General features: G+C 43.5%; 2 protein-coding genes across 22 annotated transcripts in view; both read right to left on the bottom strand.

Annotated features, from left to right (window-relative positions):
• MYO3B (myosin IIIB) overlaps positions 1 to 24,317 on the bottom strand; it is a 248,769-nt gene that overhangs the window by 13,116 nt on the left and 211,336 nt on the right. For 17 of the 21 annotated variants that reach the window (XM_039554756.1, XM_019290510.3, XM_039554754.1 and 14 more), the window contains one exon: positions 9,487 to 9,570. The exons of 2 other annotated variants lie outside the window; for them this stretch is intronic. The gene's annotated coding sequence lies outside the window, so the exon portion shown is untranslated. Of the gene's footprint in view, positions 1 to 9,486; positions 9,571 to 9,590; positions 9,688 to 11,093; positions 12,738 to 24,317 lie in introns of those variants that run through there. 2 more of the 21 variants (XM_019290513.3, XM_019290512.3) reach the window with 2 other exon arrangements.
• Positions 6,071 to 9,182, bottom strand: SP5 (Sp5 transcription factor). Its single transcript, XM_039554768.1, has 3 exons — positions 9,096 to 9,182; positions 7,736 to 8,148; positions 6,071 to 7,192 (listed from the first exon to the last, which is right to left on the bottom strand). Exons 1-3 carry the CDS (start codon positions 9,112 to 9,114, stop codon positions 6,140 to 6,142), a joined length of 1,485 nt encoding a protein of 494 aa, XP_039410702.1. The 5' UTR covers positions 9,115 to 9,182; the 3' UTR covers positions 6,071 to 6,139.

The raw sequence follows: 24,317 nt of genomic DNA, 5'->3' as shown, positions 1-24,317 counted from the left end.
AGGGACTTGCAAATAATAGGAATATATTGTTTTTGCAGACAACCCTGCCTTTTAAAAATGCAAGAATATTTACACGAGTATACACTATTGCTTCTGATAAAGCTATTGACTTTGGTATTTGCAAACAGATACATTTAAATTGTGAAAAGTATCAGTTTAGGCATTTGAATATTATTTTTAATTTTTAATAGCAGTATCCTAAAAAACAAGTGGGTTTATTTTTCATTTTCCCCCTTGTGGTTCATCATTCCTTCATAGTAAATGCTATGGTGATGTAATACTCAGTTCAGGACATGTCAGTCACTGTCATGGTAAATGTCTATAATTCAGTGGCAACAGAAAACTATAAATGTAAAAAAGGTTGCATTTTGTGATGGGACAGGTTGACAGGAAGAAAAAATTAGGATGTTGCCTAAAGTGAGTTACTTGCTCAATATTGGCATTAATGGCCATAAAAGCCAAGACCAATACTCCAGAGAAGGTGGACTAAGATGAACTGCCTTAGTACAAGGCTCATTTAAAAGTGCCTTGATAACTATGTGCACAGAGATATAAATTTACTCTATTTATGAACTTCTGAGTTGTCTGCTAAAATCACTGAATATCACTGAACAGTAAAAGGTATCTTCCATCCAAGAGTTTCAAGACAGGAGCACTGTAGAATCTGAATCTATACAGACTGTAAAAGGCCTCTGCACCGTTAAAGAGTGCACTTAAATTGTTCAGTGGATAGCAAGTCAGTTCATACCTCAGTACAAACTTGCCACTTCTTCAAAAGGTCCTGGCCACTAACTTCAGTATATTGCAGCACAGGATGCACCCCACAGCCACCTGAAGAGGAGATGAAGACCTACTACATACCTACATGGTCCTACATGCCCTTGAGTGGTCATCCATAACCTTTCTCAGGAGCACACAGGCTTTGTATACAGCCCCAGGTCGGCTCCTGCTGACATGGCTAAGCAATGATGTAATCACCAGGCCTGGGTCAGGGACACGATGGGATTTTGTGTGTCCTTAAGTAAATGTGTAACACAAAAGATGTTAAGGGAAGATGAGAAGAAAAACAGCATCGATGCCCTCCAGGTTAAAGGCCAAATCTCACTATCCATAATCTTCCACTGACTTGTCACAGTCAGAAGGTCAAAATACATGCTTGTTTTCTTTGTTTTTCATTATCCATACTGAAACACCTACATGACTTCAAATCAGTTGGGAGTAAATATTAACAGGGAATAAAACCCATAAAGTTATTTAAAAGACCCTTTAAATTACATGCACTTCTGCTTTCTCTGCTCAAGACTATTGCTTCAATCAGCCTAGGGCCATGGATCCTTCTTCTCTACACTGCATATTAACACTTACCTGACAAGGGTGAGCCTTGCTGGTTGCTGTACATTTCCAGGTCCTCAGTGGCTTGGACAATATCTAAATGCAAAGTTATTGAAGATATCTGCTTGGCAAGCCCTTTGAAGGAAAAATCAGTAGCTTTGAAGATTTAGGGATCCTTTTGGTAAGTATTTTAAAAAAGTTTGGCAGGAAAATCTAATAGGTCTTTGAGCTGATTCTATCATGTGCCAGAGTGACAGACCCCACATCTTTACCACAGGATTCACAAGAATCTCGTAAAAAGTGTGAAATAACTCAAAAAAAGGTAACATAGAAAAAAAAGATTCTCTGGCAAACTGTAAAATCTGATAACAAAATGGACATTATACTTTTGTTTCTTACTGCTCAATATGAGAATAGGCTGACAAGATCTATGAAATATTACAGGCTAATTTAAAAGTGCCTCAGTAATTGTACAACTACTTGCACAGAGATATAAATTTGTCCGATTCATGAACCTGAGTGGTCTCCTGGGTCATTCAATATCACTGAATAGCAAAGGGTATCTTTCATCTAAGAGTTTCAAGACAGCAGCATTTTATATTCCCTATTTCTTCAGTATTCAGGACTAATACTAGATATGTGAATTTACAAACTGAAATAGTTAAGTTTTAGTTCCTTTAAAATGCAGTCTCTCAAAATCTGCAAAAAATTGAAGATTAAACATTTCTTTCAAAAATTGCACCCTTAATTTAATATGGAAGGAAGAATTACACTATGATAGTTTTAGGAAGGACATCTCCCAATATAGTTTTTAAAAAAACTTTATCTTACTTCTTCTATAATAGTAGTTGAGGAGGTAGGAAACATACTTTTATAAATTTGTTGGATCATTGCAATGAAAATCTGGTCAGTTGGGACCAAAAGGTCAATTCTGCAACCTTCTCCCAGGTGAAAGTCTTATTTTATTCGGCCTTTGACTAAAAATAATTTGATTAACAACACATAAAAAACCCCTAAACTGTCTGAAGAACAATGTTGATTACTTGTGGGGTTTTTTTTATGTTCTCTGCTTAAAGTTTGTCCAAGTGTGAAAATCACTTTTCAACACAGATAACAGACCAAATCCCAAGTTTTTTAACCATATCCCATTTTTTTTGTTGAGATGAATTTATTTGAATTAACTACCAGATGAATTGGTTTATATGATATGTCTATTATATCAATGACATTTAAATTTTTAAATTAGGAAATGAATTGACCTTGAGTAGCATATGTACTCAAAATTTATAATTAAGAAGAATATTAATCATTTAATTTTATAAAATGAACAGCTGTTCTAGTTGATTGGAAACAGCTAAAAGTATAAAATGTATTTTGTGAATGCAAAATTAAAAGTTAATTTTATTATGGAGTGCAATTTGCCAACTAGAAATAAATTCTTGAGATGTAAGCAATATATTTTTGTAATGCTCTACCTATACATCAGAAAGGTCACATGTATATTTAAATGCCATATTACTAAAAAAGTTTAATGATTTCAATTGACAAGCTATCATATGATTTAGCAATTTACAGATGCGTATGAAACAGCTATGATGCATATACACCTCCTTTTCCCTATGAACTACTTAAAAGCTTTACAGAGAAGTAGTTTTATTAGGTATCTTTTAATATTATAAACTGTTAGTTTCACTTACCTAAGTAAGTGTCCTAAGTCCCTAATTTTGTGCCTTTTTTTTTTGGTGTGTGTATGTGCTGTTCTTACAGATTAATATTTTCATTGGCATTTGATATTATGGGTTTTCACTTAAATACGTCTCTCTCTCATGACAGGCTTCTAACTAATTTTGACTTTGTGTATTTTAACCCATGCACTTTCAACCTTTAATGCAGACATTACACATATATACAAGGTGCACAGGCTACAACATGACACTTTTTTTTTTAATCAGATACCACCACCTCCTTGACATGGTGCTGACACTGCCTGGGGTGATGGTCTTTCGCTTAAAACCTGAATACTTGCAGGCTCATACTTAAGTGAGTGGTAAAACTTTCTGTATTTCAGTACAAGCTGTGTCTTGTGGAATGAATAAGAACCCAAAATAGTCTGCTAGACGAGACAACATAGATGCTTGGCAAATTCAGCATGTCTTCAAACTGGAGAAAAATCTTTCTGTAATGGTCCAGCTTAGAAATCACCACATCTACCATTATCGGGCTAATTTCTGCTAGTTACATCTGCTCTAAGAGGAGCGGGTCTCTAGTTCTTAGTCAGGCTAAACTTGCACCAGAAACCACCTAAGACATTGCTTCAGCTCACTCTAATACTTCATTTTGGCACTTACTCAGTGAAAGGCCTTGGCCATGTGGGAATTATTCTATCCTGTAAGAGACCTTTCCTACTCTGGGATACTGTTGTTTCTCCTGTACTGCTACCAACAAAAGCACTTCCCACGGCTCTCAATTTTAAGTAGTTTTGATCCATACACAGAATTGAAAGACTATGTAGTGAAACAAACTCTCTTTTAAAGCAATCTGAAATCCTCTAACTCTACATTCTTAACATAACTTAGTATCAAAGAAAGGAAGCAGATTGACACTGTGTGCCATGAAACATTTGAAAAAGCAGAAACCTTGTTATTCCTGATGAAATATTTAAATCCTACATCAGTAGTAAATGGGATGCACTTTTGTCTCAAAGACTTTTTTGAGACTTAAGGACTTCTGGATCAGGTCCACCAGTTATTTCCTGCCTTGCTGTCACTCAATCTGGAACACTAAAGATGTCTTCTACTTAGTATCATTCAAACACACACTTCTGATGTCTATATCTTTGGCAAAGGAATGCTAACTAATGAAGCTAAACATATTCCTCTCAAGGTTTTCTATAACAGGGCAGTTTATAGAAAATTCTTCAGTAGAAGACAACTGCTTGGTTATTAATTTAGTAACTTGACCCTAAGAATGTGGTGTGGGAAATTAATTCAGAATAATAAATACTAAAATATTGTTAAGGAGCTGTACCATGGTAACTGTCCATTAACTTCTCATTATTTCAGATATGAGGGCTCTCATGGTATTGTCTCATCTCATTATTCCCTGAGAGGATAGATTCTTGGCAGTATTTGACATACATACAAATACATTAGTTTTACATGTCCTGTCATTACAAACATTTATCGAGCTGTGTTTTTTGTTGATTCAGAAGTCCATGACAAAGTGTATCTCTATCAACATGGTTGTGCCAAAGCTTGCTTGACAACTGCCACCACAGGATCTCACCTGAAGCTGAACAGTTCCAGATTAATCCCTGGTGAAGTTTTGAAGGCACTTTTTATTTCACTGTCTCGTCATTAGGTAATCAGAAAATAAAGCTGATGTCATAAAAATATAAGGAGCAAATAACATATTCTCAGTGTTAGAATGCAAAATTCAGCAAATTATTGATCAGGTTGCTCAGTTTGTTTGGCTACATAGATTTCAATTTTAATAAAAGAGAACTTGCTGCAGTAACAAAGGTTATTATTTTAAAAGAAATATGCCTAAACTCATACTTACATGGTGCCCAGTGAGAGATAAGGAATCCTACAGGCTGTCACCATCTACCAGGTACTTTTAAACACAGTTTTGTGACAAGTATCTTCCCCTCTGCAGGACAGTGACTGCCACTTTGTTGTACTGGCAGGGTAACAAGGATCTCAGCCCCTAAATTCTGCAGTTTTACAGAAGGTTAACATACGGGAAGCACGTTTGGGCTCTGCTGTGCCAGAGACAACTTAAGCTGGGAACGGGTGTTTGTGGCTGGCCCTGTGGCCTGGACCTCTCTGAGCAGGGGCATCACTAACACTGACTGCTGCCCACTTCTGCACAAATACATATCCCAGTCTGTAGAACTTGACCTGTATGTTCATTCCCAGTATTGGCACCCTGCATTTATCTTTCTTCTCTCAGCTTAATGTGTAGGAAACAAAATATTGAAAATAATTTTAAAAACCCAACAACCCAAACCCAAGGCCAACCCACCAACCAAAGCCAACAGGCACACCCGTCTGCAGCAGCTCCCGGGATTTTAAAGGTGTTTACCATGAGCAGCTCTCAGGTCACCGTGCGCTGAGCTCCGCTCGGCCGCCGCGATGGAGCCGGACCCGGCCCGCCGCCTCAGCGGGAAATGGCGGGAAGGCGGCGGCCGCGCGCGGGGCACCCGGAGAAGGATCAAATGAGACCGACGCGGCGGGACCGTCCCTGCTGACCCCTTTGTGAACGTGTTTATTTCACGCTGCGGTCGCGGGTCGCTTTACAGAAACATCTCATGCTGGACCCCGCGCGGGGTCGAAGACGGAGGGAAACACGTGTATTCAAACGTACCTATTAAATAACCTGTACACAAAACTTCAGTCTGTTACCCTGAAAGCACCGAGGGCCGAGCCCCAGCACGGCCACACCGACGCTGCCACCTCACCCCCGGGTGTCTGTAAGCCTCGACCCCCGCGGCCGGACCGATCCGGCCCCGCTCTTGCCCCACCGCCCGGGGCCTCCCCTCAGCCACGCTCCAGGCCAGGCGCCTGCCCCGGGACGGCCCCGGAGCCCTATGAGCGTCCAGTCCCGGGCCTGGGGATCCGCGAAGGCCGCCCCCAGCCGGCATCTGCTCGCCGTGCCCGGCGAGTGTCCGAGAGCTGGCCGCCCTCTCCCCGCCGCCGCCGCCGCCCTGCCCCCGGCGGCGAAACGCCCCCAGCCCGGGTCCCGCCGCGGCGCGGCGCGGCTCGGCTCGGCCCGCGGAGGCAGCAGCCGCCGGCGGTCCCGGCGGTCACAGGTCGCGGCTGTCCTCCCGCTTGACGCCGTCCGCCGCCGCCTTCAGCTTCTTGTTCTGGTGGGTCTTGACATGCTTGGCCAGGTGGTCGCTGCGCATGAAGCGCTTCCCGCACTCAGGGCAGACGAAGCGCTTCTCGCCCGTGTGAGTCCGCAGGTGCCGCTGCAGCTCGTCGGAGCGGGTGAAGCTCTTTCCGCAGAAGAGCCAGTTGCAGACGAAGGGCCGCTCGCCCGTGTGCCAGCGCAGGTGCGCCTTCAGGTGCGAGGTCTTGCCGTACACCTTGCCGCAGCCGGGGATGTGGCAGATGTGCTGCTTCTTCTTGCCCGGCTCCGCCTCAGGGGCGCTGCCCGCGGCCGACTGGCAGTTGGGGCAGCGGCAGCGGCGGCACCTCCTGGCCGTGGCCGCCAGGGGAGACTTGGTCTGCAGCAGGGCGGCGATCTGTGTCTGGTACTGAGCGAAGTCCGAGTGCCCCAGCACCAAGCTCCGCGGCAGCGCCGCCGCCGCGGGGAAGCGGTGGCCGCAGCCTCCCGGAGCGCTGGCCTGCTGGATGCTCCACCAGGGGATGTCCTCGGGCGGCGGGTTGGGCGACAGCTGCCGGCAGGGCTGGGCGGGCGGAAGCAGGTTGGAGTAGCCGGGCGGCAGGGCGGCCTGGGCGGCGTAGGGGACGTAGGCGGGCGGGCAGCTGGACGGCAGGGCGGCCATGGAGGAGGGCAGCATCTTGACGGGGGAGAACTCGTAGGGGTAGGAGGGGTCCGCTGGTGGGGTGAGGGGCAGTTCGTGCGAACCCCCGAAGGAGGGCTGCAGGTGGTTCTTCTGAGGGGTCAGCCCCAAGCTGGGATGCGGCGGCGGCAGCCCTCCCGGGGAGTGCGCTGGCATCTCGCCGCTCCACGGGTGGAAGATCCTGGAGGGGGATCCCAGCGTCGGGTCGTAGGAGACCGGCAGGAAATCCGAGGGCGCTGCGCCCGGCTGCCCGATCCGGCTACAAGTAGCGGCCAGAAGAGCCAGGGGCGAGTGTTTGGCCAAGTCTGGGGAGGCGCTGGGGGTGCGGTCCTGCGCAGAAACGGGAGGGAGGGGAGGAGGGAAGAAAGCGCGTTACTCGCCGCTCGCCGACACCGGCCCGCGAGAAACTTCCCGCGCCGCTGCCCGTGCGCGGCCAGGGCCGCCCCGCCGCTCCCCGCACGGCCGGTAAACTTTCCGAAAACAATGCGCACCCAGGGGGCAGGACGGACCCGGCCCCCCCGCCCCGCCCAGAGACCGGTCCCGCCTGCGGCCAGCACCGCCGGCCCCGCCGCCGCTCCTGGGTCAGGGAAGCAGCCGCTGTGGGCAGGAGGGCATCCCCAGCGCCCCCCACACCTCTTGCCACGGAGCACTGCCTGGAGTTAGTGATGGGCTGCTGGCGGGAGACGGAAGTTACCGGCCCGAGAAGCCCGAGCCCGGCCTCCTACCACCGCGGGGGTCCCCACCTACCTCTCCGGGCTGCCCGCCGGGTAAAGCCCCGGGAGGGAGGCGGCTGACACCAGCTGCCCCCGCGCAATGCGGCTCACAGCCGCAGGACTCGGCGCATCCCGACCTACACCGGGCGGGGGTACTGACCTGGAGGAAAGCCTGGAGGGAGTCGTTCCGGAGGACAGCCACCGCGGCCATGACTACTGCGCCCAGGGCGAAGGGAAGGCGCCGGGGCACTGCCGAGGCATGAGGACGCCGAGGGGAAGACGAGAAGCTGCCCAGTTTCCTTCTCTCTCCCCCTCTCTCTCCCTTTCCTTCTGATCTCTTCGCCTCCGTGCGCGTCCCACCCCCCTCGCGCTGCGCGATCTCCGCGGACTGTCTGACTGCGCCAGGATCACCTCCAAGAATTTGATAAGGACTTTGCTGGGCCGCCAACCAGTCAGAGGGAAGATTTATGGCTTTGAAGTTTGCCGCTACCCAATCATCAAAGAATAGCGGCTCTTTCAGAAGCGAAAGCAAATCCTTTGAATCCACAAAGCTCCTATGGTGTGTTTGTTGGTCTGGATAAAAGAACTGATTATTAGGGGGGATGGGAAGGGAGGAGATAAAGGCGGGACAATTAATGAAGTAATCACTATGTGGGAAATGTATATACACAAATAATTGGATTTTCTTGATCAAAGGACCCCTTACCGCCTAGAGACCCTCGCGTTGGATGTGCAAGACACTGGATCCCCCCTCCTTTTTTTTTTTTTTTTTTGCAATTAAATTTGTGGCAGAGTCCTAAAGTGACAACGCGTCTTTGTTATCGCTCGAGAAATCTGCCTCCGGATTCCTCTGATAGTGTTTAATGACTCAAAGTAACAGAGCACAGCGAGTTCACCTGATCGGGGCTGGTCGATCCCAGCCGTAAAACTTCCCTGGAGTAATTGTCGGTGGTTCCTCCCCGCTCCCTCCCTCCGCCCGCCCTTCCCCCGAGGCTGAGGGGTATGCCCTCAATATGACTCCGCAAATAACCGTGCATTTTCTCTTCTGGTAGTTGGAGTTTCACATCGCTCAGCCGGCATTGCCCCCTTGTTACCGGGAGCCCCCGCCTGGCGCGGGGCCAGGCCAGGCGCCCAGCCGGGGCCGGGGAGGAGTGGCGGGCTGCCACCGGCAGCAAGCGCTCTCTCAGACAGACACACCGAGAAACCGGGTAGCCGGGAAGCAGGAGGGAAAAGTTTCCTTTTCCCTAGAGGGAGCCGGGTGTAAAAGACATAATTTCTTTAAATGAAGACCGGAGTCTCTCTTGGCGGGCCTGCCGAGCCGGCCTGTCTTGCGCAGGAGGGAGTGCAGGTCTGGGCGGCTCCTCGGGAGCACGAACGCTGCTACCGGGTCTCTGCCTCACCCGTTCACTCACCTCCTGCCCCAAAGCCAAGGTCGGCCCCGAGCGCTTTGTTACCTCACCCCGCACCTTTCGGCCTCTGTCTATACATGCCTATACCCGTGTGTGTATGAAGGATCTAACCTGCTTTGCGTTCGACCATGTGTGGCTATTGACCCTCTAACCAGCACCAGGCACATCTGGGTCACAGCTTGCCGCCATCGCCGGCTGCTGAGCTCAGTGGGCTGCAGAGCTGGCGGGACCCCTCGCATGTGCCGCCCAGCGAGGGGCAGGCGGGGCCCCGCGCTTCTCCGTGGGCCCGCTCAGCTCCGCGCTCCGCCGGGGGCCCTGGAAACGCTCTCCTCTCCTCCCCGCTTCCCCATCTGCTCCGAGGCCATCGCAAACGCCGGCCTGTTTGGCCAGGTACCAAACCAGGACGTTCATCTCCGTCTTGAGGAGGTGGGGGTGCTCTTTCGGGCAGATGCTGGCTGGCTCTGGTCCTCCGGAGCTGTTTGCACAGGTAACTCGATCCTCTCCGCAGTCGCTGGCTTCAATTGTATTCGCACCGCCACTGAAGTCTCTTTAAACGCCAGCACACAGAGATCTTTATCTGCCTTTCCTGTGGAAACAATCACTGTCCGCTCAAAGACTTTCAAGAGTTGTAGGGCTTGAATTAGATCGGTTTCTTTGAAGGGATTAAAGTGCCAAGTCCTCTCCCACGGCTCCATATTGAATCCTGGGGAGAAATAAAAGCTCGACCCCGTGTAACACTACGCAGCAGCCATATCAAGCTCTTCCCATGTGCCAGGTAACCGTTTCACCAGGTCGGCAACAGGGAGACAAGGGTCTCCCATCCAGCGCTTTTACCATGCCCTGATGCATCGAGGCAAGGCTCGCCGCTGCTGCAGGACCCCGCGGCCTGGCGGCAGCCCCCGCCAGGGCGTGAGGTTGTGGGCGATAGGATTCCCCATCCGCCTGCAAGGGTGCAAGGCTCACGGGGTCCGGCACCTCCATCCACCACACACGAACACCTCCCAGTACCGCCGATGCGCGATCCGCCGGGGGCCGCGCCGCGTCCACACGGGACATGGCGGCAAACAGGGAACCACAGCGAGCCCCGGCCGACAGCGCGGCCGGGAGGGCGCGCACACAGGCATAGCCCCGCACACCCCGCCCGCAGCCGTCGGGTGCCCCCCGCTCACTGCCAAGCTCCAGCCGCGCCACTAGAGCCGCATCGGGACAGGAGCGCACTTGTTGTCCCCTCGAGTCTAAGCTGTAGCCAGGGCAGCAGGAGCCGAGGCGGAACCCCGACGTGGGGAGCCCGACCCGCAACTCTGCTCCCTGGAGGAGCAATAACCCGCCAACCAAGCGAAACGGCGGCGCTCGCACTTGCGTTGTCCCTAAACCTCTGTATCCCCAAACTTATGTCAAACCTAGACACCAGCGAGATGCCCGATTTAACGCCTACCTCGATTTTTGTTAATTCGCTTAACCTACTAACTGCCAGAAGACTATTCAGAACAATGTTTCTAAACGAAATGAGAGCGGATAGGTAGCTCAGGAGACACTGAACACACCGAGGTTCCCTCCATTCTCTAAAGTACGGTATTTTCCCAGATATCTCGACGAACCAAAACGATTTGACAAGTTACAAAAGAGTTAGGGGAAAGCTGGATAAGTTTCTATACAGCTGCCACACTACAAATGCTATAAATCTGCATCCAAGAAAGCACATTACTTAAAAATCGAGAATAAATGCTCATTTCTGGAAGAAACCATGGGCTGAAAAATGAAACGTTGCAGTCATAATTTTCTGTACAAATAATTAGTGTTCAAACTTAGAGCACTTGAGTCTCCTGAAATGTATTCTTAATGAAGTGATGTTCAGAGCTATCATTAAAAATGCAGGGCTGGAAGATCAAAGTACAATATTTATTTTAGAAATTTGTTTCAGTTATCAGGAGATACAGGTATCAAGGCCAAGTGTCAATTCAGTTACACAAAGCACTATTTCCATGAGAAATGGGCTGCCGCTACATCCCAGTGTAAAGCAAAGGGACACCAGAGATGCGCCGCAGCGCGGGAGGCGGTGCGGCGCCGGCGGGGGGGCGCGGAGTGCTCCCGGCGGCGCAGCCGGGCCAGGGGCCACTCGGAGAGCAGCGCTGAAGAGCACAGCCCTGCGGAGAGCTTTGGCCCGCAGACCAAGGGGGCCGGTCCCGACCGGCGGGGCTATAGGGGCCGGAGAGGCACTTGGGCGTACTGAGGAGGCAGCGGCAGCGCCATCAGCGCCGGGGGCAGCACGGCGGCCGGGATACAAAGAGCCGGAGCCTGAATTGCTGCAGCCACAGGGCTGAGGAGCAAGGGGCACGGTTCTCACAGCCCCGCTGTCTCCATGGGACCCTGCCTGCTACGGCGGGCGGCGAGACTCCTACCACCCCCGGGGTCAGAGGGGCTCAGCCTGCGCTGGGCTGGATGGCTACTGTCGATTTAAACACAGTGAATGTAAATAACAATCACCATTTCTGAGATAGGTGTTTTAAAATTCAGGATTTTTCAAATTCAGGTATCACAGAGTGGCTGTGCCACCTTGTAGGGCTCTGCGGACCTTGGTTTGAATGCAGGTAGCAGAGAAAAAAAATACTTGGGAATAGCAGCTGCTTGCATACCAGTGGTACCCTCCATGGTTTCTGCTGTGCCTCTGACTTCTGGGCCTCAAGTACCTCATCCTGGAGCCCACTCCAAAACCTGTCCCAGTGACGGCTCACACTGCCACAGCCAAGTCCTCTCATGACATTCACAGTCCCGCCAAAGACATTTGCAGTCACCTGCCATGACCCCCCCCAAGGCCTTCTTGTGATGACCCCAGTTCCTCAGCTCTTCCAGTGTAGCCATGAACAACCCTGAAAGCCTGGATGGGCTCTGGCCACCTGCCTGTCCATAACTTGGGATTCTTGGGTTGCTTTCAATGAAATACTGTTCTTTAGCAATTGTGACAAAGAATCAGAAATAGAATAATTTTTAAGTGAACAGCTGCATTAAGCAATTAATGCATTCAGCCAAGCCACCTAGTCAAGTTGCCCATGAAAGGTGACAAAATCTAAACCTGAAAAGGATTTAATAAACTTGCTCCAGAAGGCAGTGTCTTCACACCATCCATCATTCTGTCTGGTTTAAAGATGTACTAACAGAAACCACCCATTCACAACAGCAAGAAGTTTCACCAGAAGGTAAATGACCCTACGTATACAGCTTCAAGCACGTGTGGATACACTACCAACAGTTCTGAGTTATATCCCATTAATACCATTTTTATTTACTTCAGCATATTCACATTTTTACAGTAGGCAACATGACTGGCATAAGAAGAGGAATCACCAGTTCACACAGCATAATTTGAACATCAGTAGATGAAAATAAAAAGAAACATTAAAAACTGCTATGGTATCTCCTGCTTTTTTCTGTGCATAAGGGAAAAACACAAAATCCCAGACAAGATCAGCACATGTAAAGGCATATTTAGGATTTAAAGTCTTGTCTCAACATTTCCCAGTCTAGGTGTGGATTTGACGAAGATTGATAGAGGATTTCTGAAAGCTGAGCTGCCCTTTATGAAAAGTAGAACAGGTTTTATGCCTCACAAAGTTTTACTACCTGTTTTCAAAGGTTTAAATATCTTAATGTATTCATCTTCTGCTCTGTTCTTGGCTGGCCCTTTGTGACTCTTCCTCCTGTCTTGGGGAACATTGGTGAACATTTTTGGATATACTTCCTTCCCTTGCTTCCATCCTTTAAAAAAGAATCAGACTCTTAATCATAACAATATTGAAAGTGTTATTCTTGGCTCTACTCGGAATGCCTGGGACACTTTAGTTCAAAATGATAATTTCAAATTCTCTGGGAATGCCTTTCTGCCTCAGGCACACATGGCTGCATTTTTGTCACAACTCTAATAGCTAGAAATGGACTTCTACAAAACGGAAAGCAAGCCAAGACTTGGGTGAGCAGCTGAAAAGGATCTGCAGCCTGCTTGTCCTCTCATTTGGGGAAACGTTAGGTAAAAAAAGCCTCTGTATTTTTGATGGAATGCATTTGTTTGGGGAAGACAGGATGGGAACTTTTAATTTTATGACCACAGATACATATAGCTATTCATGTTTTTTGCATTGCAATTATTCAGCATAGAATGAAAAGGTAATTAAATTATTTGCTTCCTCTTAACTACAGAGAGCATATTATCTAAAAATTGGGTCTCATGATAATTAATTTTAGTTACTTAGTGTATTTATTGACAAATTAAACAGCTGTGTTTATACTGTGTTAGAACTGGAAACAGTGCAAAGTTTATCCAGAAAGATCATTGTTTAATCTACACATAAATATTGGATGATCATATGCCTGCCACATTGCTATTGATTTGGCTGAATGGATTAATCCAACACTGTAAAAATACACCTGTTACTTAATGAACTCATGCTGTAATTCTAGAACATTTTGGTACAGAAAATATTAAGTATTTTCCAATGGCAGTATTTTTCAATATTTCAAGAATCACTTTTGAAATAACCCATTCTTCAAGGACTACTGAACAAGAATGTACAATAATGTGCATAATCTTAATTATAAAAGCAAGAGCTCTATACAAACTCTTCAGCAACTCCCCTTTAGTTGGGGATAAAAACAGAGATATGAAGAAAAAGCCCAATAATTGGATTGTGAGGGTCAAAACAGGGACACAGATATGGTACATGACTGGCATTGGAGGTGTCTCAGGTAAGAGATACTGTCTTCACACTGTGGGAGAGAATCTGAAGACCCTCTCTGTATAAAGCTTTTAAGGTAGGTTTTTCCAGTAATACACACATATTAGTGAAAGGCAGTCTATAAACTATGACATAGGTGAATGTCCTCAACAGGGGGAGAATTTTTGAAAGGGACCTAGAAAAACTAAATTTCTAAATTGAGAGGTTTTTTTTAAATGCCACTCTTCTTAACTGCCACCAGAGGCTCAGTATCCCATGAAAGATTGGGGAAGACTTCAATTGCAATTCTTATTTCTCCCTAGCTGAACACTGCTCTCATAGATGGGCAGAAAAGTCTTTTCAGGAAAGCAGTGTACAGTATGTTTCAGTGTCATTTCATAAATTGATGCCTTAAGTGGTGCAGAATAATACATAAATAGTCAAATGCATAAATTACATTAACTACCCAAATATAAATTTGCCTCCCTCAAATTCTGAAAATAAAAACACCATCAATAAAATTATTTCAAATGTAAATACACAATATTTGTATTATGCTTTCCATCCTCACAGAACTATAAAAAGGTGAAGTCGTTCTCAGCATATCCTTACACACTAGAGTCAGCTTCCTTCCCCTTCTTTACAAGAGGAATAACCCTTGCCATACACACAACTGCTCCAGGCTTGAAAAGAGGAGCTCCTTACCTCAGTTCTGCACATAGATTACCAGGCTGCTCCTCACCAAACACTTAAACAACTTACCCTAGCTCAGCTGAAACTTCAGGAGTACTGGTTGAGGTATGTATCTCCTGCTGGCCAGCTGGCCATGCCAAATCAAAGCAAACAACCCTAATCTGGGAATAAATCACATTTCACTTCACTCTTCAATCAGCCCCTATTGCTCAGGGACAAACAACTTGACCAGCTGTTTGAGAACCCAGGATGAGAAGAGGAGAAAGGATATTCTCCTCAAAGACGAGGGTGTCAGCATGGCCATGACTAGTGAACCAGTCTAATGAACAGTATAGTTTTTCTCACACTTCTGGAACCTCTGAGACAGAGGGAGAAAAAGAGAAGATCTTCAAATGGTTAAGTTTTTTGGCTTCTCTCTCTTAGTAAATCTCACATTCCTATTTCCTATATATGAAGAAAGCTTGCATATTCTACTAGCACTGAGCTGAGAGAATCACATATTACATATGAAAGAGAGAAGAGTCCATGGCAAAGGACAGATACTGCAACCAAGTTGAAATGTATTAGTCTAAATTACCTAATTCTTATGCTTGGAAATAAGAACAAGACTATGATGGCATTGGAGTGCTGGCACTCCAATGCCCAAATGATATAGAAATCTGTGACTAAAAACTGAGTGCTTCTTAGGAGGTCACACTAAAGCACAAAGAACTATTTTCCAAATGTTTTGTCTTAAAAAAGAAAGCTTGGAGAAAAATCCAAATGCCAAGTCATGCAATTTCGTCGGTGTCATCAGACTAACGTTATAAAATGCTGTGATTCTTATCAATGCACAAGAGTATGGGGCTGAAAAATAATAGTCTATCAAGATTCTTACAGAAGGGAGTGGAATAGATGCCCAGAAAAACTAAACTGGGCTCATGATTTACTACTTTTTTCTACTTCCATTGCTACACATGCTAAGTGTACTTGGCACATGGAGTGATTCAGAAAGAAGCTGCTCTATAATGCCAGTGATTCTCTTTAATGAGATACAGTTATCAGTTGAATTATGAATTTTTGCTGCCTGTTCTTATTAAGGGTAAGGTAATTTGCATTCTAGAAGTAAGACTGTTTACAAGAGAACATAGTAATCAAAATCCCTCTAAATCAAGTTTTACAAATGTACACAGTGAAGCTAGAGGTAGTTCTATCAATGTGCATAGCTTTATTCATTAAACTCTACTGCAAAGACTCAAGAGAAAGTGTTACATCTCCAGTTTTATCTAGTCTTCCAAATTAGTATCGCATTCCTGTATCTCAGGAATTTAATATGGGAAGAGACAAAATGAACTTTCTGCTTGAGCCTTCTGATACCCTGGTGACCTCCTCCTCCTGGGAGATCCTATGCTGTTAATTTAGATACCATATGCCTCACTGGTCATCAATTCAATTGCTGCTCTCTGTGTTATAGCCTTCACAGGGATTTTATCACACTGCCCATAAAATGAATCACTTCCTCTGCCTACTGTTGTTCTACCAGTCAGACAAGCCCCAGATGATCAGTATTTTCTTATAAATATAAATAGCACAATCTAGTCAGCTTTGTTCTTTCTTTTGGTATATACTTCTCAGCTATCATTTATACACTATTTGCAGTGCTCCAAGTAAAGCATCAACAACTGGAAAACAGCAGAGGAGGAATGCAGGAAAACGGAAACAGAGCTATACAGACTCTGAATTAACACTACTGGTCAGGTGTCTGAATGTAAGCCAGCATTTTGGGAGGGGTCTGAAGCAAAAGCCTAACCATCCAGGTGGACAGAAAAGGTAATCTCCAAGCAGACAGCACGCCAGCACCAAGACTGACTGGAGGAGCTAAGAATGAGCATGGAATTACACATGTTAATTCTGGGGACACTGATTAGGAGAATACCAAGATGAATGGAGCAGCTCAGCCTGAGCAATTGATTGAAGCTGTTTTCATCTCTGTGGGGTGTTCTTTAACATTTCACTCTATGCAGCCATATACAGCCACCTCTGACACTCAACTCATACATACATTCAACCTAGATAAGGCATGGAAACTTTGTTTCCACTTCCCCGTTCTCTCCTGACACTAGCCAGAAAAGCAATTATTCTTCATGGTTTCCCTTTCTTCTTTTTGTAAACTTCTGTCAACTTACCAAGTTTACCAGTGACAGGATATGTAAGAATACACCAGACAGATGTGGGAGGAATATTCAGGATATTTTTCTGAGTAACAGGAGTGCAGCTGCAGAGATGGGTGGAAATACAGAAATGGGATCAACAAGCAAAATCTTGTGACAGTCCTGAGTAAGAAGGTGGTAAAACTGCAGTGAGTGTACTGGGAGGAACTTTAGTCACATTGAGCACATCATCTTTAAAGCATTTATCTTCACAACTCCTCTATAAAGAAGTACTATGTTATTATTGCTTTTTAATCAAAGGCGACACAGGTGATCACGTACCTTGTTCTATGTCATATATTAACCCTACTGAAGAGCAGGGAGTTGGACTGATGAGCAGAGGCACACAACTTGGGACCAAACAATATGATGTTCCACCTAATTTCCCTTGCAAAATCCAAACTCTTTTCTACAGCCCTCCCATCCCCCTGATTTCATGTCAGTCTCTTCTGACACTTGCACACTCTTTTAGCGACTTCTGAATTATGAGCCATTGTTGATCTTTCAGACAGAGTAAAGACAGAGTAAAACCCAGATAATCTTGGGCATGCAGAGGGGCAGCAATGAGACTGTGGAGGCAATGAGGAGACAAACATAAAGCCTATGCAAATAAAGCAATAAGCCAGTGCCTATATTTTTACTCCTCCTGCTGGACAGTGATTAGAGCATATGATAAGTAAAAAAGCAGAGCCCAACACACTTGCTTTACAAAGACAAAATACACATTAGGTGGGCTGTACTTAATAACCAGATGTGCTTCTGTAACTCTAACACTGAACATACTGAGCAGAAATAAATAGATACTTGCTTACTTTTACAGCCCATCCTTTCTCTGTTTTAGCAAACTCTTCACTACAGGATTCTGTCCAAGCCGCTAGTTTCCCTTGCCAATTCATCAAAACAACCACTCTCAGTGGTGATGACCTCCCTGCAGACAGATCTGCAAGCTTTGCTCCTGAAACAGCTTTGGGAATTAAGTAACGCTATCATCTGTATTTCCTTGAGCTCACACATGGGAATAGTTAGAAGAGCCAATTTTCCTCCACCTCAAGTAGACCCTCTTTCTATGCCAGTTTTCTCCTCCCCTCAGTCAGTGTTCCACCAGCTTTTTCCAGTGAATACTTCTACAGCTGTATATGATCCAACATAGTGAATCTGATGCTCTGCAAATACATGAGGCACAAACACACTATATTGCTGGATCAGCTAAGTTTTGGGACACTGTTTTTTTCCCTTACCAGCATCTTGTTGATCCATGTTTGGCTGGTTCCCTCTAACAATCTTACAGGCATTATTTATGAGGTAACTGGCATGTTCACATAACAGAAGTCTGGAGGGTACAAAAGAGGAATAGAAGTTTGGGGTATTTTTCGTTCTTGACCATTCAGAAGAATTTAGAGGATGTGGACAATTATTTCTGTCTAACCCTTGTTCAGCACCCTTCCTTGATGTCCTAAGTTTCAATCCAGGTTTTGCTGTTGTCCTTTATCAATATACACTCATATATAAAGAGCTAAATGAAGACTTACAGGATATTGAGAACAAGTTTGTATTCCTGCCTCTCAAGAGTGTATGTGAGCTATTGGTAAACACATTTTCCAGCTACTGATTAATTATTTTGTCAAAACGAAAAGCAGTGTGATTTTAATGAAAGTACCCAGGTTTAGTCTGGCTGGGCAGGCAGATTACGTATTTAATTGTAAATGGGCTGTAAACATCTGAGATCTTTACATACGGAGAAAATAATAGTATCTATATTTAGATATTTGAGAGAAGCAAGGGTTTTTACACGATTGATCTGGAAAAATCAAAGTGATATGTTTTGATCTCTGGGTATTTTTCTGATATCTCTTGCTCTGTTTAATTTGAAGGTGAAAACTTAAATATATTTTAGAGATATCCATCTCTGTGCAGTTTGTCTAAAGAAGGAAATAATTTCTTGCAATGTAATGAACCCCAGCGAAAGGGGAAAGGTTCTTTTTAGACTACATCATTCCCACAATGAAGAAAAGATAGAAAACGATCTCCTCAGATGAAGGATTATCACTATTTTTGCTTCAATATGCTTATAAAAATGATGGATAAATCAAAGAAAAGATATTTACATCACACCATCTAGTAGCATATTTATAAAGAGACACCTGGAGAAACTTTTGCTAATAATATATACTATATATCACCTACTTATGATTTTTATCACCTGCTTCTTAGTCTAACTTTTTGAAGTTAAAACTGCTAAATTTCTAGCATGCTGAACAATTACTCTTTTTGAAAATTATTAATTCCAGAATTTTTTTTTCTTGTGCTGATATTTTCTGTAAACTTATGACAGGGAAGACTTTTTCCAAAGCTTACAGTAAGATGTAAGACAATGATTATAAAATAATAATTTAAAAACCTGAGACTGATGAAGTACTGCAGGCCTAGAAAAAACAAGAAAAAAGATGTTTTACTTCGAACCATCAAAAATTGAAGATTTTTTTTTTTTGGTGATCTTTGAATGGGGAACCAGATCTCAAGATACAGATTGTATTACAGAAACTTCCTATTGTAGAAAAGGTAGGAATTTTACACCTGGAACATTTTATTTGCCTTTACTTTTGTAATTCAAATTACTAGCCATTTGTAATTTTGTTCTAAACAAATCTATTCGTAGTTGCAGTAATTATAACAACTTGCCTTCTCAAGAAGCTTCCAAAGGATCTTAAAGTGGTTTTCTACTATAGATGTTACATACATTTTAAGACAGTCTGCAAGATGATTTAATGCTTTATTACTGTATATGATGAGAATAATCTTCAAAATTTACTAAAGGTTGCCTCTACCATGAGGCCTCTATCATGCCTTTTTTCTTCCTGTCTCAAGTAGCTTCCTCTCTTTTCTTCTAAGTCTCTCTCATAGAAGTTTTCTACTCCATTGTCCCCAAGTCCATTAATTCCCTTATGAAAGACCATTAATACTTCTCTCTTCTTGTCCATCCTTTGAAAGTCCTCTTCCAAGTGTCACCCAGAAATTGGATACAACAGAGATTAGCACTGTAGGAAGCCACAGGATGAAACAAGAAAGCTTTGCCCTCTCAGAAATAACAAATTATGTGCTCTCCATTTGGTTCTGTGCAGCAGTTGGAAGAAGCAGTGAAGCTGGCACCCTGTCACTGCACTGTGGCAAAGACAATGAAGAATCTGCCTCTAATTCTTTTAACACAAAGGAAGACAGAGAGAAAAACCATGACCATGTTTCCTGCATGTTGTGGCTGAGCAGAAGAAATGGCAACAGAAATTTCAGTAGGAAATACTGAAATTTCCCAAGAAAATACCTAATAGTCCTCAGAGTATTGTCCATAGCTCAAAAATACCTTAAAAGAAAGAAAATAGCCTTTAATTCAGTGAAATCAATATCTGTCATAAACACTATATTTCCTTTGAAAGTTTTTATCACTTCTAGCCTGTCAGCAACATTTTCAAGTACTGTGTGTATGTACTTCTCTTAGAATCAAAGGAAAGAAATTCTTATATTCTCAGAACTTCCATGTGCAAATTAAAAAAAGAATTTTAAAAAGTAAGCTATAAATGGAACAGTGATTGGAATTTCTTTCTGAAAGCACTGTATTGAGTTACTAATGAGTTTCTAAATAGAGAAAACTCTTTCAAATTGCTTATATCCAGTGATTTGATGACAGGTGTGCTCACCTTCTTCAATTGTACTGTTGCACAGGGAGCACAGAATGCTGTCCTTTTTGCCTCCTGTTTTCTCCATTATTTGCAGATATACTCTAAAAATCATTGGGAGTTTCCAGCTTAAGTGTAAAAAACATGCAGATCTAGGTTCAACAGAGGTAATCATCTCTAACAATCTCAGCAAACACAACACAGCTGACAGCTGAATGTTACCAATAGGGCCTCAGAAGCAGGGCTTAACAATCTTGTTTAAGATCACACGTTCTCCACCAACACTTGAGCCACTGAAGAATGCCCATTAGCTCCTATAAAAGCAAAATTGGTAGGGCTTTGTGTTTCGGTGGAGAGCCTGAAAGGCACACACAAGCAGACACACACCAACACATTGGAGAATAGTATAAATTCGTCCATTTAAATAATTTGCACTCTTTTCTTCCTCTTGATAATATGAAATCATGCTTTGTTTCAGTTAAAAACGTATTTTTTCTCTACATTTAATCATGTTCATATTTCTTTTTGTTTAGTTCCCACTAGTCTCTTTACATAGGATTCAGTATGATTTTATATTGTGAAGAAAAAAATATTCTGTAGCTAGAGTTGTTTTGTCCCACTCTTGTTTAATCTTTTGTTTGATGCATGGAAAGATGCTAACCTTTTTGTACTATCTTAACCGTAGTGATCCAGGAGTAAAGCAAATGAGATTTAGTAGATATGTTTCTGTTGTCATTATTAAACTTCATATGCTTTGCTATGTAGGCAACATGTTTTATTTCTCTTAACCTGAAAGAGGTTTCTGTCTTATTGTTGCAATTTATTAAGGGCAAACAATCTAGGGCTTATAATAGGCCTGTAGGCAGAACAAAGCCCTTGTCAAATGGAAGGGTTGGCTGCTCAGCTGGGTAGCATGTAAATGTGCAAAAAGAACTGTTCTGCTCAAAGACACTAGACATGCTTTTTAAATAAAACATCTCATATAATTGAGAGTTGCCATTTAAGTGTTGTGTTGGAAATGTTAATTAAAAAAAATTAATTTAACTGAAGAAATACAGTTGCAGTGAATTTTTTTTTAAACTTTCTCAATAAATAAAATCCCACATATCACTAAGGCTTTTATTAGAGGCTCAACATAGTATGTTTCTCAAAGAGCAGTTTATTGTCATTTTATAACACTGTGTTATTCAAGTTCAATCACTGCTGTACTCACCTAGGCAGACTGTGTAAACCTAATCTTATCCAAAAGGTCTTTTTTGTTTTAAATATAGGAGATCACCCTGCCTGTTTCTTTAACATAGTATCATGTCTCAAAAAGTAAGACAGTCTCTCATTCTACAGTTCATTTAAAATTTCTCATTATGTGCCTCTTTGTAAGAGTTGAAATTAAAATGACAGATAAAGATAACAACATAATAGGCATTTTTTTAATGCACTGGTCCACTTGGGCACAGGCAGTTCTTTTTTTCTCTTCTGCTGAAATATATAATCAGGACAGTATCATCAATTAGCTTTTTCACTTTAACTTTTCATAATGTTTCCAGACTTCTCTATTTGGCAAAGACAATTGGGACAGATTTCTTTATTTTTTCCTCTGGCCTAAAACTCAAAACCCCCCACTTCCCAAACTGTTACCACTGAAGAGTTTATTAAATGGCTGAAAAAGACAGCTGGTCCCACCATCTGTTAAAAATTTTCAGGGGCCAAATGAAACAGGTTACACCTTTAGCCATGCCAAGTCTTCCGATACCCCCTCCCTCTCACAGCCTGTGGAGGGCTAATCTGAATTTCACGCTCTGATTTTGCTATTGCTAATGTCTGAGCTTCTTATGTGTGCTTCTTGTAGTTGCTTATATTAGTTCTCTAGCAGTATCAAAAGCTCCCCTCTCCTTTCAACCTAGCTCATTTGCAATCAACGGAATCCTGGGTCTATAGTCTCCTTTACAATAAGATACTGTACCTTGAAGGAAACCCACAGAGAACCTAATATCTGACTTTTTTGGAGTAACAGAGAAAACCAGGAGTATGTTTCTGTTGTTTTGCAGCCACTTTTCTATAAATGCTAATGGAAGTAATTCAGATGTGCCAACAAAGACAGAATCTGCAACACACTGCAGGTGTGAAGGGGCTGAAACAAAAGGGATGCTAACCCTAATGGTATTTCTTGTCATTAACAATTCTTTGATGTTCATACTCGAGGCTCTCTTTTATCTTGCAGTTTTTCAGCCATCTTTGTTAACATGCAGTGCAACTAAATCTTTTTTTCCTTAACCTTTAAAGACATCTGCAAAATGTTTATGCTAAGTTAGTTTCCATAGCATCTATCTGTAACACACATTGAAGTAAAACGAGATAAAGCATGCAAGGTTATTATTAAAACATCAGTAAGTTCCTATCATTAAGTGAAAGGAGCAGATCAATAAAAAGAAGCTCTTAATGTTACTTTAATAAGGATGAGTTTCTTGTAACAGGACTGGGGATTAACTTCAGTGTAACAGAAGCAGTGTTTATAATATAGTGGCTATGTTGATAAGAACCAGTTTGTTTTATTTCTACTCATTAAAAAAAGAATTAAAAAAATCTGTAAGTTCCCACATTAAAAAAACATTTAAAAAACCAATATAATATATTTTAAAACATTCTAATTTTCCAGAAGGGATTTCTCTACCACTAAGTGCGCAGTGGCATTCAGTCAAGGAGCTGTAGGTGGAGATTGTCCACATCCATCTGTCTTTCCATAAGTTACAGATGGAAAAACACCGTTGTCTTTTAAAATGTTCAACTCAGTAGGATGACAGTAAAATGAAATGAATAACCAAAGCACACAAGATGCCAATCTGAGCTACTGCACAGCACTACTAACAAACCCAGCGTTTTGCTCTCATCCCATCGGTCACGTCCTGTTAGATCACATCCCATTTTATCACAGTCTGTTGCATGATCGTTGCTGCATGCTGGAATGTTAAATGAGCAACATAATCAATCAATACCAATTTCAAATTGGAACTCAGCTGTAAATCTGTACTGAGTTGAAGATGCTAGAGATTGTAATACAAGTTATCAAAAGTTACAGTTTTACGAAACCTCCCATTCTGTTTTTCTTTCAAAACTTCATTTCTAACAGGTCAATTTAATAAAATAAATGAAGTCTGTGCCTGCATTATGTACAGCACTTACCTTTGAATTCGGATGTAAACTTCCATCAAACTAATCCTACAGAACAAGAACTGAGTGCTCATTCATAGGGTAATAGGAATTACAAAACGACAAGTTTCTGTTTCAAAGATTTTGCGATCTCACTAAGTGCCATTTTGTCATAGAAGTCTTTACATAATCTCTCCAGTTGCATAACTGTGCTACTTTGTTGCTTATAACAGGGAGCAGCAGCAAAACCAAAAATCACTAAACCATGTCACACAATTTTGTGGAAGTACCTCCTTTCCTTACCCATTGCTAAGGGCCCCAATGTAGCCGTTCCATCTCACCATTTCTCAGCTGTACTGTGAAGCTATACTCCAGCACCCAGCTTTCTGAGGATCACTTCCACCAGAACCTCAAGATTCTACTATCTCTGTCCTGGCCTCAGCCATCTCCACCAGCGCATTAGACAGCATGGGGCTCCCAGTCCTACTATTCCAGTTTTAGATAGGTCTTCATCAGAGACTTGCCATGATCAGTAGCACAACAATTTTTGGAAACAGCTGTGACAGGCCGGCCTGCCTCCCAGCACTGAACTCCAGCCCAGTGGATGACATCCAATCTTTGTTGTAGTGATATTACTTTCACTTAGAGATTGAAATGAGATTCTCACTGGTAATGGGTCAGAAACTGAGGTTTGGATCTTTTGCAGAAAAAAGCACACAAGTTGATCTACCTATTTGCCATCTCCAATTGGCAACTGTATTAAAAAATCCTAGTTAAATTATTGAAAAAATAATATCTCTCTGCAATTTAATTAAAAAATAAGCCTGCCAAACAAAAGCAAGAGATTTATCTATTACTGGTGTGATCAATAATATGTAATCTGGTTTCTGGAAACATTACTCCAAGATATGCTTTTCACTTATCTGCTCCTAT

This window comes from Corvus cornix, chromosome 7 (assembly GCF_000738735.6).
Source record: "Corvus cornix cornix isolate S_Up_H32 chromosome 7, ASM73873v5, whole genome shotgun sequence".
NCBI lineage: Eukaryota > Metazoa > Chordata > Aves > Passeriformes > Corvidae > Corvus > Corvus cornix.
This window is presented reverse-complemented; position numbering and strand designations above follow the sequence as displayed.

Coding starts and splice junctions, on each gene's coding strand:
- SP5 (XM_039554768.1), bottom strand. Junction 7,193..7,735: donor CCCTCCAGGCTTTCCTCCAG/GTCAGTACCCCC, acceptor GTTTCTGCGCAG/GACCGCACCCCCAGCGCCTC.